At 36.8% G+C, this 16,075-nt stretch overlaps 2 protein-coding genes across 4 annotated transcripts in view; both read right to left on the reverse strand.

Annotated features, from left to right (window-relative positions):
* Window positions 1-4,751, reverse strand: part of LOC131946747 (PCI domain-containing protein 2) — a 59,779-nt gene extending 55,028 nt beyond the window's left edge. Inside the window, exon 1 of one of the 3 annotated variants that reach the window (XM_059307677.1) lies at window positions 4,507-4,751. In XM_059307677.1, coding sequence (XP_059163660.1) covers window positions 4,507-4,542 — 36 coding nt within the window. In that variant the 5' untranslated portion in view covers window positions 4,543-4,751. Of the gene's footprint in view, window positions 1-761; window positions 783-4,502 lie in introns of those variants that run through there. The other 2 variants (XM_059307698.1, XM_059307684.1) reach the window with 2 other exon arrangements.
* A 7,839-nt stretch (window positions 4,752-12,590) lies between these two features.
* On the reverse strand, window positions 12,591-13,632 carry LOC131946610 (craniofacial development protein 2-like). Its single transcript, XM_059307511.1, has 2 exons — window positions 13,042-13,632; window positions 12,591-12,893 (listed from the first exon to the last, which is right to left on the reverse strand). Exons 1-2 carry the CDS (start codon window positions 13,630-13,632, stop codon window positions 12,591-12,593), a joined length of 894 nt encoding a protein of 297 aa, XP_059163494.1.
* Between the last annotated feature and the right edge of the window lie 2,443 nt (window positions 13,633-16,075).

Consider the following 16,075-nt stretch of genomic DNA (forward strand, 5'->3'; position numbering starts at 1 on the left):
TTAATTTCAGTAAAAGTTACATATTAGGATAGAGGCTATCAATCTGACTACAGACCAGTTAGAATTTTCAAAATCTGACCATAAACAAAAAATTTATGATAGTTTTTTTTTGTCATTAAAAAAAATAGCAGATTTTTCAGACAACCCGGATAGACCCTGAAAGAGGAAAAATACTGGGAGGGTATGGACCAAATTTTAAAGAGTTTTTCACTATAAAAGAGGTATAAATGCAAGCAGACTTCACCAATTAATATCATTTCGTGATATTTTATTGATTTTTGGATGCCAAATCCAATGATGCTAGGCTAGTCGGCCAACCCGATGAACGTGTCAGACGAATATTATATAATTTCAGAGACAAAAGTCTGGCAAGATTTCTTGATCTATGCCCAAGGATTAGTAACATCAACTCCACAAAGTGAAGGGGGAAGGGAGGTGGGGTATGAAACCACCGTACGAGTGTTACACAACATCAAAGGCGACGATCGTCAGCTTGTCGCTTCACGGCACGGAGTAGTGGGGGCGGGTTGAGGCTATAGACTATAGATGTTACGTTGGGTGTTACATACCGTGTAGGATGGTCAGTGTCTTCCCCCACCCACCCCAGCCCATTTTGGTTGATTTGGCAAGCTAGAATTAAGCGTATTAACAATTTTTAGTCAACCGAAAAAAAGAGCCACTGGAAAAATTTAATTTATTTTCTATAGCTATTTTTACGAAAAATTAATGTATAAAATAAAATAATGAAACGTTACGCGAACCAGCATTGTTTGATCGGATTGCAGCTTTCCGGGTTTTCTAAAGAAGATTAATTTTGACGATTAGTCCTGAGCCGTAAATACTACTACAACTTGTTTTTGCTGTTTCAATAGTTTAAGACAAAGTTATGAAACATGCCTGTCTACTTTAAAAATCCAAAAGCCGACAAGTCAAACACGGGAACACATGTAAGCCTGTCTATCTTTAGAAATTGTTTATAGTATCATCCATTCGGATTAATCGCCTAGCGTCACGTGACCACACACTCGGCTGTGTAGATCACGGCAGTGCGATTCAGTCGGACGACGGCCGATGCGTTGATTTTCGTCCCATTTAAAAACTACTATTCAATTATTGGCGGAACAAAATCAAATAATTTCGGTCGGGTTTTGCGCCGCGGGTTAATAAAATTTCACGAGATTTCAGGAGAATTTTTTAAATTTCAGGAGAATTCCAGGAGGTTTTTATATTTTTTCAAATTCCAGGAGAATTCCAGGAGATTTTTACGTTTTTAAGATTCCAGGAGTTTTCCAGGACCTCCTGGAATTTCAGGAGGCCGCACGAACCCTGCATTTCATGCTTGCCAATGCCCAACTGCTGACTTTTTCAAATGTCGTTAAAAGGGGCATGATATTTTATTCAGAATGCATTTCCTTATACATCAGTAATCATTAATTTGACCTGAGTGACGTAGTTTTTAGTTATTAGCTTCCTACTGTTGAGCCGGGTACTGGACAGCGGGGTACGAGTTTACCCTGTGTTCAGTTGGGTGGAAGATAAGCTGGTAGGAACCAAAGGACAGAAGTGACCCATACACTGTAATCAAACCGATATCCAAGCCAGTTAGATTCAGTTTGTCGTGTCGAGGCCTGCCTGGCTAATGGGAGACATCTGAGCCGATGATGTTGGTAAAGAAAGAAAAAAAAGCTAACTGCTTCTAAAGTGGATTGAGATAGTTCCATATTTTTATTTTTTTATTACTAATTTCATTATTCTGGTGAAATGAGAGTATGTTTTTATATGAAACTAGGCATGCTGCCCAGCTTCGCTTAGGCTTTCGAAAACATTGAGAATTTGAATGCTTAATTAATTCGCCCGAAGGTCGGTCTACGACCTCAAGAGTTATGAAGAGGTTCCTCCGTGGACATTTTTTTTCGATTTATAGCTCATATAAGGTACCGGTCAGTCGAGGTCAGTTTTGACCCCCACATCGTAGACTTTTCGGCCAACCGGCCCCCGTGTTCTGTCGCACCAAGGCAAGATCATGCCAAATTTGAAGCGCCTGCGGCGCCGGGAAGTGCCCTATCGGACACCCGACAATCTAGATCTAGATCTAGATTTCTAAAAGAATTTTTTTTTTAAGTTTAGCCCGAGCATAATAAAAAATAATACATTAACCAAGTTGACTTGCTGTGTCTCGAACCCGCACCACCTGCGTGGTTTAATGTACACTAACACCTCCGCTATTTAGGCACCTTATAAAATACGGAGAATGAAAGACGTATTTTAAAATCTTAACTTACGCGAATATGCCTATTCTTTCAAATTAATTTTTTATCCCAAATTAGCCAGTTCCAAACAAAGATTTTGTATAAAATAAATAAGTCTTGAAATAGTTTAGTCCTAATATAGAAATTTATTTTTGGAATTGATTTTAGAGAAGTTAGAGTCTAAATCTAGATCTTAGCGTCTACGTCTAGATCTAGTTATTGCGTAGATTTAGATTTAGATTTAGTCTAGATCTAGAATCTCTAGATCTAGAATCCAAATACATAAAATAAATGTTATGAGTTTAGGCTGGAAAAATTGTATTGTATACATTTCATAGTGTACGTAGATCTAAATCAAATTTGAATGAAATAGTTCATTTCTTTTCATTCTAAACACGGCAGATGACGTCATTAGTTAATGTATAAGCAATAGTGACGTCACAGTTTTATGCGTTCTTTTTCACATATATTAATGCTTTTCCGGTTGCATAAATAATACTGTTTCCCTACATTCGAATACGCCTTTAATTTTTATTTTTCTTCTTTAACTAAAATTGTGGTTATACATTTAAAACATCTAACATATTATTTTCAACAAAAGTCCGTAAAAAATTCTCGATATATCGCTGCCGATTCTGACGTGATGTCCGGGGAAAATTTTTTGCGGACAGAGAAAGAGAGAGAGAGAGAGAGAGATGTGCGCACATTGGGCTTTTATATATTAGGATATTTTTTTCATATGTAAAGCTATTTATATTAAATAAATCAAATTTATTTACCTAATCATAATTTTTAAAAAATATTGCAATTTAAAAAATGTGAGTGGCTTTTAAAACCTGGGTAATTTTGAAAATTGTAACTTTTGGCTCTTCAGTCTCAAAAGGTTGCCGACCCCTGGTCTACTTCATTGCAATATATAACCATTCTGAGAGAACAAACCAGACAAATTTAGTCCAAACTCATCTTAGGCTAGAAATTATCATGACGACGACTAAAAATGCTGGTCAAAAATATATAAAGGCGCAAGTTTCATTCGTGAATGGTTTCTCGCGTTATGTTTATTTTTTTCATTTTTGGCTTTTATAATATCAATTTTGAAAACATTGATTTTTATAACTATACCTATACGTCTTATTTAAATAATAATTCAGAGAATCAATTGCTTTTTAATATACATAGTACAAAACTATTTAAATGAGCTTTGTGGGCATCCCTATTTTAAAGAAGGGCAGTAAGTCATGGAAGTAGTGTGAATGTTTGCCTACCTTTCAAACTATAGCTCTTGTAGATTTTAAAATATTTTTCTACGCAACAATCTCTGCTATAGTAGACCTGTTTTTTTTTTGTTTTTTTTTTTTTACAAAACCACTTTCAAGATGCATGAAAAACATAATTTTTGAAAAAAAAATTCATTGTTTTTTGGTCAGAACTGGGCCCCTAAACGTCCTGGGCCACACCCCCCCCCCCCCCGCATTGCGGGGTCTGGCGGTATGGTAGCTCCGCCCCTGGATCGAATCTAGAATTCTAGATAGATACTATTCTAGATACTAAGTTAATAATAGTTAATAATAATAGTAGATCTAGATTCTGATTCTTCTAGCCAGCTAGATTTCTAGATCACTGATCTAGAATAATCGGTAAACTATCATTTTAGGTAGCGATGTTTCCAACAGAAGCAACCATGCTATTTACTATAGCAACCATCTTGTTAAAGTTTTATTTTTATAAGCTTATAGCGCAAGATTCAGGGGGAAGCCACTCTATTTTATAAATGGCTGCTGTTTATATATAATATATAGCAAATCTTGCTCTTAGACACTGCTGTTTAAAGTTAATTTCTGGCCTATATCGATATTATTTAGCCATTGATTTAGGTTTATTATTCATTTATCTATAATATTTGACACAAACATATGACAACATACTCTAGATCTAGGCCTATACACTTCTATTAAAGCCTTGACAATGAGGTAACGTTTTCGTACATTAATAGCCGCAGGCGATTTTACGTACCCAAAGCGATAGATTACCGAATAATCCAAATATTCTAATCATTCTAGATCTAGTCACTTAGTCTAGTCTAGAATCTTAAATATTCTTAAATCTAGAATCTTAAATAATTGCTCAAAACAAATTATCATAAATGTCTAGATCTCGGTTCTAGATCTGATTATCCTAGACCTAGATCTAGGTCCTAGATCTAATCTAGATTCTAGATCTAGATTATTCTAGATCTAAAGAAAGTAAAGTTACCTACAGCGTGCAAATACGAATTAAGAGAAACATTCGCCATTGTCCAAGTGACAAGTCTAGATCTTAGATCTAGAGATCTAGATCTAGATTCTAGATCTAGATCTAACGGTAGCTCTAATATAGATATAGATCTAGATCTAGACTCTATAGATTATCAAGATCTAATCTCCTCGTCACTTCTGGGCCTAATAATAATATTGAATAATAAACTTGAACTCCTAGATCTTATTAGACCTAGATCTAGATCTAGATCTATCTTCTAGAATCTAAATAATAATTTCTTCCTTCCCAAAAGATCAACTTAGTTAGAAAAAAAATTCGCTTTATTTTTTTTAACATCCAATTTTAATAATAAACTTCGAGGATATGGTGAGACATACTAGATCCCGAAAATTGCGCATACAGATAATATAAATGAGCCAACAGATTTGGCCCCCGACTACACTACAACAGGGGCGCCGCATACGGCCCCAACCGCTCGGTTTAATCATCGAATGTTGTGTGTCGCCGTGTCAATATAGTAGGGTGCTCCTTAAACTGTCGCAGGTGCTATTGTGATAAATGGATAAGTGCGTCAAATCGCACCTTGCAAGGGTGCCGGCAGAGCCGGCGTAAGGAATACGCGGGGCCTAGTGCCAGTGGCGGAACTTGAAAAAAAAGGCTCCCCCGCAAAGAAAAAATTAGGGCCCCCTATATATATATATATATATATAGGGTAAAGGAGGGCGTTAGGAGCCGTGTGGTATTAAGCCCCAATCAACACCCCACCCCCACAAAACCCCCAATAACACTGCTAATCTACTTCTGAGGTAACAACCACTGCTGTTCTTTGATAACAGAGAAGCAGAGGATTCATTTTATGTAATTTATGACCCACTTGGTCCAATAGGGAGAGGATGAGACAAGATTTAATCCCACTGCTCTTTCCCTAAAATTTCTCATCTCCATAAAACCATTTTGTGAACTTTTTTTCCAAATAGACATAACTTGGGAAACTTCACTTTGTAATAAACCAAATGAGTTTTTCAAGCCCATTCTTTGTTCCTGTATTAGAGTATTGGTTGTTGTACATTTTAACACTATTTTTATAGCTATGGCTAGAAAAGTTTTATTTTGGTGAATTTTTTTTGCACAGTGATTATTGGTGCCAAAACAAAATGGCCGACATTAGTCCCATTTTACCATGCTATAAAGTTTTTATCATTATCAGAGTAAAACTTGACTGATCATTACCATAATGGTTTTATTTGTTAGATAATAACTAAATCTACATGAATACATTCATTTTGTTCACTTGCTTGCCTGTTTAGAAAAGTTATAACAGATACTGTTATGTGGCTCTTGAAACCCTATGTGCAAGTTTCTCATTTATTAGACCACTGAATATGACACTGGTATAGGAATAGTTAACACAAAATGTATTAATTGTTAAACAGACTTGTGTCTAAATGATAGAAATACTATTCTAACCTGCTAAAAAGTAAAAATTCAGTCATCTCATGTTAGCAAGGTAATTTTTAAAATGGTATGAGTACTTATTACCCCTAAGGGGCAATACAGCCGACTCAGCCCCCACCTGTTTCTAACCAACCATAAAACTTCTAATCTCTTTGTAGGTAACAGGAATAAATGTTCTTAGGTCTCAGCCAATCTGGGGTGGTATGTTATGTAATTTATGACCCTCATGGTCCAGCATGGAAGTAAACAGACACATTAATACCACTGCTCCCCCCCCTTACAATTTCTTACCCCCATGATACCCAGCCCCCACCAGTTTGTGGCCCACCATAAAACTTCATCTCTTTGTAGGTAACATGGATAAAACTTCATCTCTTTGTAGGTAACATGGATTACAGTTACAGATCTCAGACAATCTGTGGTGGCATGTTATGTAACATATGACCTTCATGGTCTAGCAGGGTGGAGACCAAAGAGGAATCAGTACCACTGCTCTCCCCTCACAATTTCTCACCTCCATGATCTAACCCACCATTAAACTTCATCTCTTTGTAGGTAACATGGACTAAGTTCTTAGATCTCAGCCAACCAGAGATAGCATCTCCTTATGTAATTTACGGCCCTCAGGGTCCAGCAAGGAGAAAAAAAGGGGAAACCAGTACCACTGCTCTCCCCTCACAATTTCTCACCCCCATGATACCCAGCCCCCACCTGTATCTAACACACCATAAAACTTATCTCTTTGTAGGTAGCATGGACTTAGTTCTTAGATCTCAGCCAACCAGAGATAGCATCTCCTTATGTAATTTATGGCCCTCAGGGTCCAGCAAGGAGAACAAAGGGGAAACCAGTACCACTGCTCTCCCCTCAACATTTCTCACCTCCATGTCATGTTATGTAATGTATAGCACACATGGCTTATCAGGGGAAAGCATTAAGGCAGATTAGTTAGTACCAACCCTTTTTACATACAAGAATGTTAACTCTGGACAGCTACACACTAGTATACTAGCTACACACTAATGTGCCTACTGTAAACTACTTGACTTTAGGCCCTATGTACACCTGTAATTGTATCAATTGTAGACTGGGCCCATTGGGGCCTAGTGATAGCTAGTATCAGTTAAAGTGTGTGTACACACCATTAACTATTTTGGGGTTAGAAATTAATTATTTTTATTGAGGAGTTAGTCTAAACTAGGAGATAATGCTTATTGCCCCATTGCCCGGCTCCTTTCACCCCAAATGCTGATTTCGGGGGTATGACAATAAATGTTCAATTAAACCTATTTAAAGTATATTTAATAGACTTTGTTATTATTTATATATTGTGTAAGATATGTTAGAATAATTTTGCCATATTTTCAATACTAAAAAATTCTTAGATTAGTAGAAATCTTTAAAAATGTACAGGTGCTAAAAAGTGTGGCTCTTAACGCCCTCCTTTACCCCTATATATATATATATATATATATATATATATATATATATATATATATATATATATATATATATATAAACATATATATATACATATATATATATATATATATATATATATATATATATATATATATATATATATATATATATATATATATATATATATATATATATATATATATATATATATATATATATATATATATATATATATATATCCTAACTGAGTAATTTAGTCTACTTCATTGCAATATATAACCATCTGAGACAACAAACCAGAGAAAATTTAGTCCAAACTCATCTAGTATTACAAAAGTTTCATAAATATATAAAGACGTTAGCTTGATTCGTGAATGGTTTCCAGAGGCGTAGCAACCCCTCCAGGCGCCCGGGGCAAACTTTCAGTTTGGCGCCCCCCATATATATATATATATATATATATATATATATATATATATATATATATATATATATATATATATATATATATATATATGTGTGTGTGTGTGTGTGTGTATGTGTGTGTGTGTGTGTGTGTGTGTTTGTGTGTGCGACAGTCTGGAAAAAAATTAACAATTACGCTGATTGTCGTTCCCTAAAACTTTACTGGACGCCAATTAAATTCCCCTTAAGTAAGATGCTGAAACGAATAAAATGTAGAAAATCAAAAGAGCTTAAAACAGTGGGCTCCATCGAACCCGAGAGGTTCGGTGATTAAGTCTCAGGGCTTCCGCGGAGGTCAAGACACACACCCGACGCATAGGATTCACGATCGGATTTTGTCATTGTGGACGATACAACTATTAAGGAGGGTTCGGTGATTGCGTATATGAAACTGGTTGGGTTCAGTACTCCAAAAAGTTAAGAACCACTGCTTTAGAGTGTATTTTGTAGAAGGTGCAAGCCTTATTTGGTCTACTTTTGCTCATGTCTTTAGAACAATATTGCAATTTTGAATTATCAGTTAGGTTGAACAAAGTAATAATCAGTACAATATACTAATTTTCTTCTCTCTTAAAATTTTGGCAAAGAGTGTCGCTTCCCATCCACCTGCTCCGACAGTCTGCTATTTTACCGATCGGATAGCGATACAAGAATCCGTTATTTTTATTTCTCTTTAATGCAGTGAACCCGGCAAGATGTAATGCAATCAAGTAAAAGTATCTGATCTATCACGATCACGTTGAGAGAATCGTAAGAATCGTACAAAGAATTAGTCGCGTTATTACTTAGCAAAACTGGGTAGTGAAATCGTACATTAAGTGTTAATACAATTGATTTCTTTACTAAGTGTTAAAAGAGTTATCTAGCAACCTATCTAGTACATAGCGGATTTTAAACGTCACTAACTCTTTTTTTATGTTACACAATCGTAAAATACGCTTTAGTTCAAAGGGTTTCTTTTCTGAGTGATATCGGTTATTTATTCCTTAATCCGTTGTGAATTTTTCCGATTTTAGTCTTCGAAAAAGCGCCCCCCCCCCTCCCCATCTAGGAAAGCTGGAAAGCGGTTTTTCCGGTCACTGTTTCTTAAAGATATACGTTTTACAGTTACACAATCAAGGTAGAAAACAGTTAAATCAGTATGCAAAGGCTCCCAGCCGTTAAATTTCTTTACTTTGACTGTTTATAATTCAAAACTGCAACTTAAAATGAGCTTTTAATATTTTTTTCTACCCCTTTTGGCGCCCCCCCCTGGGGTCGGCGCCCGGGGCGGCCGCCCTCCCCTAGCTACGCCTCTGATGGTTTCTCGCGTTATGTTTATTTTTTTCATTTTTGGCTTTTATAATATCAATTTTGAAAACATTGATTTTTATATCTATACTATTGTATAGTACGTCTTATTTAAGTAACAATTCAGAGAATCAATTGCTTTTTAATATACACCGGCCCGCGGCATAACATACGCCGCTATTTAGTTGTTTCTAATTTTCAATAATTCATAATTTGTGAATTCGACAGTACCAACGCTGACACTGAAAATATTTCTTTAAAACACTATAAGTAGCTCGTTAAGGACCATAACCCCCCCCCCTTCCTTCCCTCCCCCCCCCCTCTCCCCCCCCCCCCCTACGTTTAAAATTGTTGGCTCTGCTTGTAAACATTTAGAGTGAACACAGCTCACTAAAACCATGTAGGGGTGGGGAGGTAGGGAGAGCGTTTGCAGCTTGTTTTCTAACGGCTCGAAGAAGAGAATTATATATATAGATAGATAGTACAAAACTGTTAAAATGAGCTTCGTGGACATCCCTATTTTAAAGAAGGGTCGTAAGTCATGGAAGTAGTGTGAATGTTTACCTACCTTTCAAACTATAGCTCTTGTAGATTTTAAAATATTTTTCTACGCAACAATCTCTGCTATAATGCTATAGTAGACCTGTTGTTTTTTTTTTTACAAAAACTCACTTAAAGGTTGCATGAAAAACATAATTTAAAAAAAAAAAATTCAATATTTTTTGGTCGGAACTGGGCCCCTAAACGCCCCTGCCTAGTGCCAACCATCCGCGCGGGGCCTGCTTTTACCATTATATAAATAGCCCATATATATATATATATATATATATATATATATATATATATATATATATAATATATAAAGCTCAGTTCTGTATGTAATGCATTTGTATGTCGTTGGAATTGTACGATTTTAAGTGTTAGAAAAATTATCGTGCGCATTTGTCTAAATTTATGAGCTAAAAAATTACCATTGAAAGTGTTGGGAAATAATTTTCATTTTTCAAATTATAGTAATAATTGTCGGCATGTTCATTAAACACAAGTTTTAAAAAAAATATCATCCTTTACAAAAATTCTAATTATGTCTTTATTTAGTCCTATAGCACTTACTTCCCTTTGATAAATTAGGAAAAACACAATTACTTCCCTTTATAAAAAACCATTGCATTCCGTGAAAATAATTTACTTTTTAATTACTTTGTTTTGGTGTTGGGAAAAAAAATAATTACATAATTAGCGGGGATTGATCAAGTGCAAATGTTGTAGGTATTTTACGGTTAAGCTTGGAGTATTAAAATTGTTTATTAAATTGAAACAGGCGCGTTCGTTTAAGTGAGTGCAAAAGACTGTGAATAAGTTGGGGTACTATAGTCGTTCATTAAGCTAAAACAGGTGATTCCGCCCCGGGCGTTTATGTTCGCGTTAGTGTTTTCTTTGTGTTTAGGTGGGTTTGCGTTAGTGGTTGCGTTTTAATTTGGTTCGTTTTTGTTCTTTCTTTTTTCGTTTTTGTTTGTGTTTTTTTTGTTTGGGTTTGTATTTGTGTTTTTGGTTGGTTTTGCGTTTGGATTTGGTTTGTTTTCGTTTGCTTTTTTCGTTGATTTTTTTTTGTTGGTATTGGTGTTTGTGGTTGGGTTTGTTGTTAGGTTTTTGTTTTCGTTTGCTTTTTTGTTTGTTTTTTCTTTGTGTTTGTATTGGTGTTTGTGGGTGTGGTTGTGTTTGTTGTTAAGTTTTTGTTTTCGTTTGTATTTGTAATTGTGTTAGCGTTATGTTTGCGTTTTGTTGTTTTGGTTTTGGTTGGTTGTGGTTTGGGTGGGCAATGCCGGGTTTATGATGATTACTAAACACACAGGTAATGGTCTTTAACAGAAAGGTTTTTCACAGAAGCCAGAGCAGGGCCTGGCCGGGACGGCTAGTATATATATATATATATATATATATATATATATATATATATATATATATATATATATATATATATATATATATATATATATATATATATATATATATATATATATATATATAACATACATGCACACATAAATGTTTTCAAGTCTATCAGCTAAAATGCCAGATGTTTATCTCTCCTACGTTTTACCAATGTTCTTATTTTATTTCTTGCATCCTAATCACATGCCCAAAATTTAGAACAAAGTTGTTAATGACCAATAGTTCATATAAAAAAAAATCATAAAAAACGGTTTAATAACAAGCTTTTATGTAATAATGCACTAAAAAGTAGAAAATAAACTATACACTACTATTTAAATAACTATAAAGAAAAGCGTGGGTCTCTTTAGTATCTATTGGATACCACATCGGGTGCAGTGAGTTGAAGGCACATCTAGTCTTGTTGATACGGCTTTTTATGTCCTCGTCTGCTCCCCCGTCCTTATTGATCACGCTTCCCAGATATGTGAATGTGTTTGTTTCTCGTAAATCTTCTCTATTTAGCTGTATGGGCAGGTCCTGGCTGTTATTGATTCTGATGACCTCTGTTTTGTTTTTATTGATTTTTAGTCCAATTTTGGAGGCTTCTTCAGACAGCCGATTTAGTTTGACTTGCGTGTGTTGATGCTTATGAGATAGTAGGCAGATGTCATCGGCAAAATCAAGATCCTCCAACCTTTTTGTGAAACTCCACTGGATTCCTGTGTCGTTTTTTGTGGCCCTCAGCATGATCCAGTCGATTACCATCAAGAATATCATTAGCGATAGCATTCATCCCTGTCTTACACCCGTCGTCACCGTGAATGGTTTTGTTGGCTTTCCCTTGTGTATTACCTGACTGGTGAAGTCTTCATATAGTTTCTGTGTGATAGATATACATTTTTTGGGTATTCCATAGTGGCTCATTAACTTCCAGATAGCATCTCTATTCACACTGTTAAAAGCCTTTTCGAAGTCAACAAAAGTCATGTATAAGGGGGATTGCCACTCAAGGGACTGTTCGATAATGATACGCAGCGTGGCGATGTGGTCAGTACATGACCTGTCCTGACGAAAACCAGCCTGTTCTTGTCTCAGCTTTTTGTCCAAGGCATCTCTAAGTCTCTCTAGGATGATTCTTGTCAGCACCTTACTTGGAACTGAAAGAAGCATTATCCCTCTCCAGTTGCTGCATTGTGTTAGGTCTCCCTTCTTTGGCACTTTTATCAGGTATCCCAGGTTCCAGTCAGATGGGATTATCTCTTCTTCCCAAATCTGCTTAAGAAGAGGATGTAGTATGTCTGCTGCTATGGCTGGGTCTGCCTTGAGTGCCTCTGGTGGGATGCCGTCCGAGCCAGCTGCTTTGCCATTTTTCATGTTTTTTATTGCTCTTATTGTTTCTAACTTTGTGGGTGGATCTGTACACACATCTAGTAGGTGATTTGCAGGTGGTATATCGGGGATGTTTGATGAGAGAGGATGGTTTAAAATCTCGTCAAAGTGCTCTACCCATCTGTCTCTCTATTCTGTGTCACTTGTTAAGATATTTCCTACTTTATCCTTTACTGGTTTGTTGGGATTAATGTTCTTGCCTGATAGTGTCCTGGTTACTTCATAGAGCCTCTTCATTTTTTCTTGTCGTGCCGCAGTTTCTACCTCCTCTATCATCTCATGTATGAACTGTCTTTCGTCTTCTTTTGCACATTTCCTGACCATGCGATTTACTTCACAATAATGTGTTCTGAGGTTTATTTTCTCTTTTTCATCCTTACATTTGTTAATCTTCTGCTTTATCTCTTTTCTATCTTCAATTTTGGCCCATGTCTTTGATGTGATCCATTATTTTTGTTCATTTTTTCTTCTCCCCAATATGTCAGTGCATGTTGACTTCCATAGTTCCTGCATTCATAGCCATTTTTGCTCTACTGTTTCCTCTGCCAGGCTGGAGAGTGCTTCATATCTATTTTTTTACTGCGCAGTTAAAGTCTTCCTTTATTTTTGGACACCTATGATATGTTGTATTGAATTTAAAGTGTGGTTTATCAGCTCGATCCCTGTAGGATTTTAGTTTTAATTTTAGTATTGCAACCACGAGTTGGTGGTCTGAGGCTGCATCTGCACCTTGTTTCGCCCTAACATCCATTAAACTTCTTCTCCACTTTCTGGAAACTGTGAAGTAATCAATTTTCTTCTTTGTTTTGCCATCGGGTGACGTCCAGGTGGTGTTATGAGAGAAAATTGTTCCCCCCCCTATAATTAGATCATTAAATGCGCAGAAATCAGCAAAGAGTTCCCCGTTTTCATTTATTATGCCTATTCCATTTTTCCCCATTGTGAGCTCCCGTTCTTTATTTTCTGTTCCAACTTTGGCATTCATGTCTCCCATTACTATCTTTATATCTCTTTTTGGTGATTTGTCAATTTGAGCCTGCAGGGCGCTGTAGAAGTCCTCTTTCTCTCCATCCGTTGCAGCATTTGTGGGTGCATAGCACTGGATTAAAGTTGTTTTCCTTCCCTTGGCATTGAAAGAGCTGCTATGAGTCGTGGCGAGACGAGTTCCCATGCAATCAAAGCATTTGTTGCTTCTGGAGACATCATTATGGCTACACCTTGCGTGTGTTCATGATCTTCGTCCTCGTGACCTGAGTAGATGACAGTCTTTCCCGAGAGCAACCTAGTTTGGCCACTGCCGTTCCATCGTGTCTCACTTAATCCTAGGACTTTTAATTTATACCTCCTCATTTCTTTAGCGACCTGGGCTGATCTGCTGCTTTCATATAGGGTTCTGATGTTCCAGGTGCCTAATCTGGTTTTGGTCTTGGGCGTTAGGAGATTTGTCAGCAAACTAGCTTCCGTTAGCATACGTTATAGGTGTATTTAAAAAAGAGACTGTACCGTTAGTAAGCGCAGAATTTTAAACAAATTACAATATCAACAAAATTAAAGTTAAAACAAATAGAAAAACATTGATAGCTTACTGGTTACGAATAGTGAAAGCACACTCTATGTTTATGAATATCAAAAAGAAATGATTCTCAAATGTAATCACGGACGTTCAGTAGTGTGAAGCTTTGGGGTGGGTGGCAGTTGGTTGGGTGAGGTAAAGGATAACTGTGTACTTAAATCTATGCCTTGGGTTGCCATACCTTAAGAAAAAGGACTCCGGAGTCATTTAAGAGAAAGTTTTTGTTTATAGAGCGACCGCGTATCACATTGCTGGTCATGATCGCGGTCTCACAAAAGAAAGTTCGTGTCTATAAATAATTAGGGAGAAAACGACGTGACAGCCAGCTACACCTTATTTATGCCGTGAATGCCGATACTTTAGACGCGTGAGAAATCAGGACAACTTTACAATAAAGCGAACTCGGTCCATGTATCAAAACAGTATAAACTTCAAAATTTGTTTAGAATATTCTAAAACAAAAATCATTATGATCTTAACTATTGTAAATGATATCCTACATTTAAAAAATTGGCGTTTATTAATGACTACCATATCACTGCCCTTCACCGATTCCCTTTCCTCCATAAAAGACGCGGACAATTCGATGACTATATTAAGTCAGCACCTTTGGAAATGATTGTATATAACAATTTGAATGAATTCGGTAAATTAATAATTCTGTTTGGGAACGGATAAATCCTTAAGATGACACAACATAACAACACTTTTACTTTCTTCCAAAAAAAAACAACAATAAATCACTCTGTTCGATGCCCCCCCCCCCCCCCCCCATGATGATGATCACTCTTTCCCCCCGCCCCGTCGCCCTCCTCCCACCCCTTATTCCCGCCACTGAATGTTAATTTTGTTATACCAAGACAAGTAGGCCTAAATATACAACAACTACAACAAGAAAGTCAGGACTAGTGTTCGTCGGGTAACTACCTGTCTAATACAGGCATCCTGTCTGTTCAATACAAAGCAGTGGCATAGCTAGCGTAAGCAAGGCATAAGGGCCCAAGGCAAATAGGGGCCCTTGTCCCTCTTTAAATTTTTAAAAAATTTTACATTGAAATTTTAATATTTGTAAAATAAAATAATTTTAAAAAGAAAACGGAAGTCCAGTTTCTTTTCTAATGTAGAAGTAATCAAAAACTCAAAAAAAGGCCCCCAAACCTTTCTTACTGGGGAAGGAGGGTTGTAAAAGGCCCATCGGTATTAATAAAACTGTAGACATTGTTGCATTGTCGGGCAAGCCGTTGAGAGAATGAGCCTATAAATAAACTTGAACTTTGACTCTTTTGTAAGATTGGCATCCGGCACCCGCAAATTTATACGCGTCGCTAAAAACTCTCTACCCCACCGCCAGAAACCTGCACCCCCTCCCCTCTCAACTCTCTACCCCACCGCCACAAACCTGCAACCCCTCTCCTCTCAACTCTCTACCCCACCGCCACAAATCTGCACCCCCTGCCTTCTCAACTCTCTGTCCTCACCGAAATTCCATCCATCCATGATTACAATCGAGCCATTAAAAAAAAAATATCAGCCGTGGACAGTGTTTTCACAACAAGCTTTGTCGCAAATGTGTTAATGTTTTTAAAGTTTTAATTAATCACAATGTGTTTGTTGATCTAATTTATCTTTAATCAATATGCCGTTACTTAAAGATTTTTGTTTGTCTGTCCCCTTGTCCTGTTTGCATTAATACTAAAATGATCCAATCGCCAAGAAACATCGGTTAGTCGTTCAGAATAATTCAAACAAACCTCTACTGACCGTGAAATTTCCAACCACAACTCCTGCAAAGTTTTCTGCCATTAATTTTTTTATTTTATTTCATAAGGAGAGCGGTCCCTTGGCAGTAAGGCGGTTCGGTTTGCTACCCAGAGTTTCCCAGCGGCTTTCCTAGCACTTGGGGTCAGTTAATTGGGTTCCTGCACAAGGGGTCAGGGTTACTGCTTAATTCAACGGACAAACTGCACAGGTGCATCTGTCAGCGCCGCGGGCTTCCCCCCCCCCCCCCGTGAGCACCACGGCGCATGCACTTGTTTTAATT

The sequence above is a fragment of the Physella acuta genome, unplaced genomic scaffold, assembly GCF_028476545.2.
Source record: "Physella acuta isolate Inbredline_101_S28 unplaced genomic scaffold, ASM2847654v3 ptg000053l, whole genome shotgun sequence".
NCBI classification, from domain to species: Eukaryota; Metazoa; Mollusca; class Gastropoda; family Physidae; genus Physella; species Physella acuta.

Coding starts and splice junctions, on each gene's coding strand:
- LOC131946610 (XM_059307511.1), bottom strand. CDS start 13,632: ATGGGAACTCGTCTCGCCACGACTCATAGCAGCTCTTTCAATGCCAAG. Junction 12,894..13,041: donor AGGAAGACTTTAACTGCGCA/GTAAAAAAATAG, acceptor ATCACATCAAAG/ACATGGGCCAAAATTGAAGA.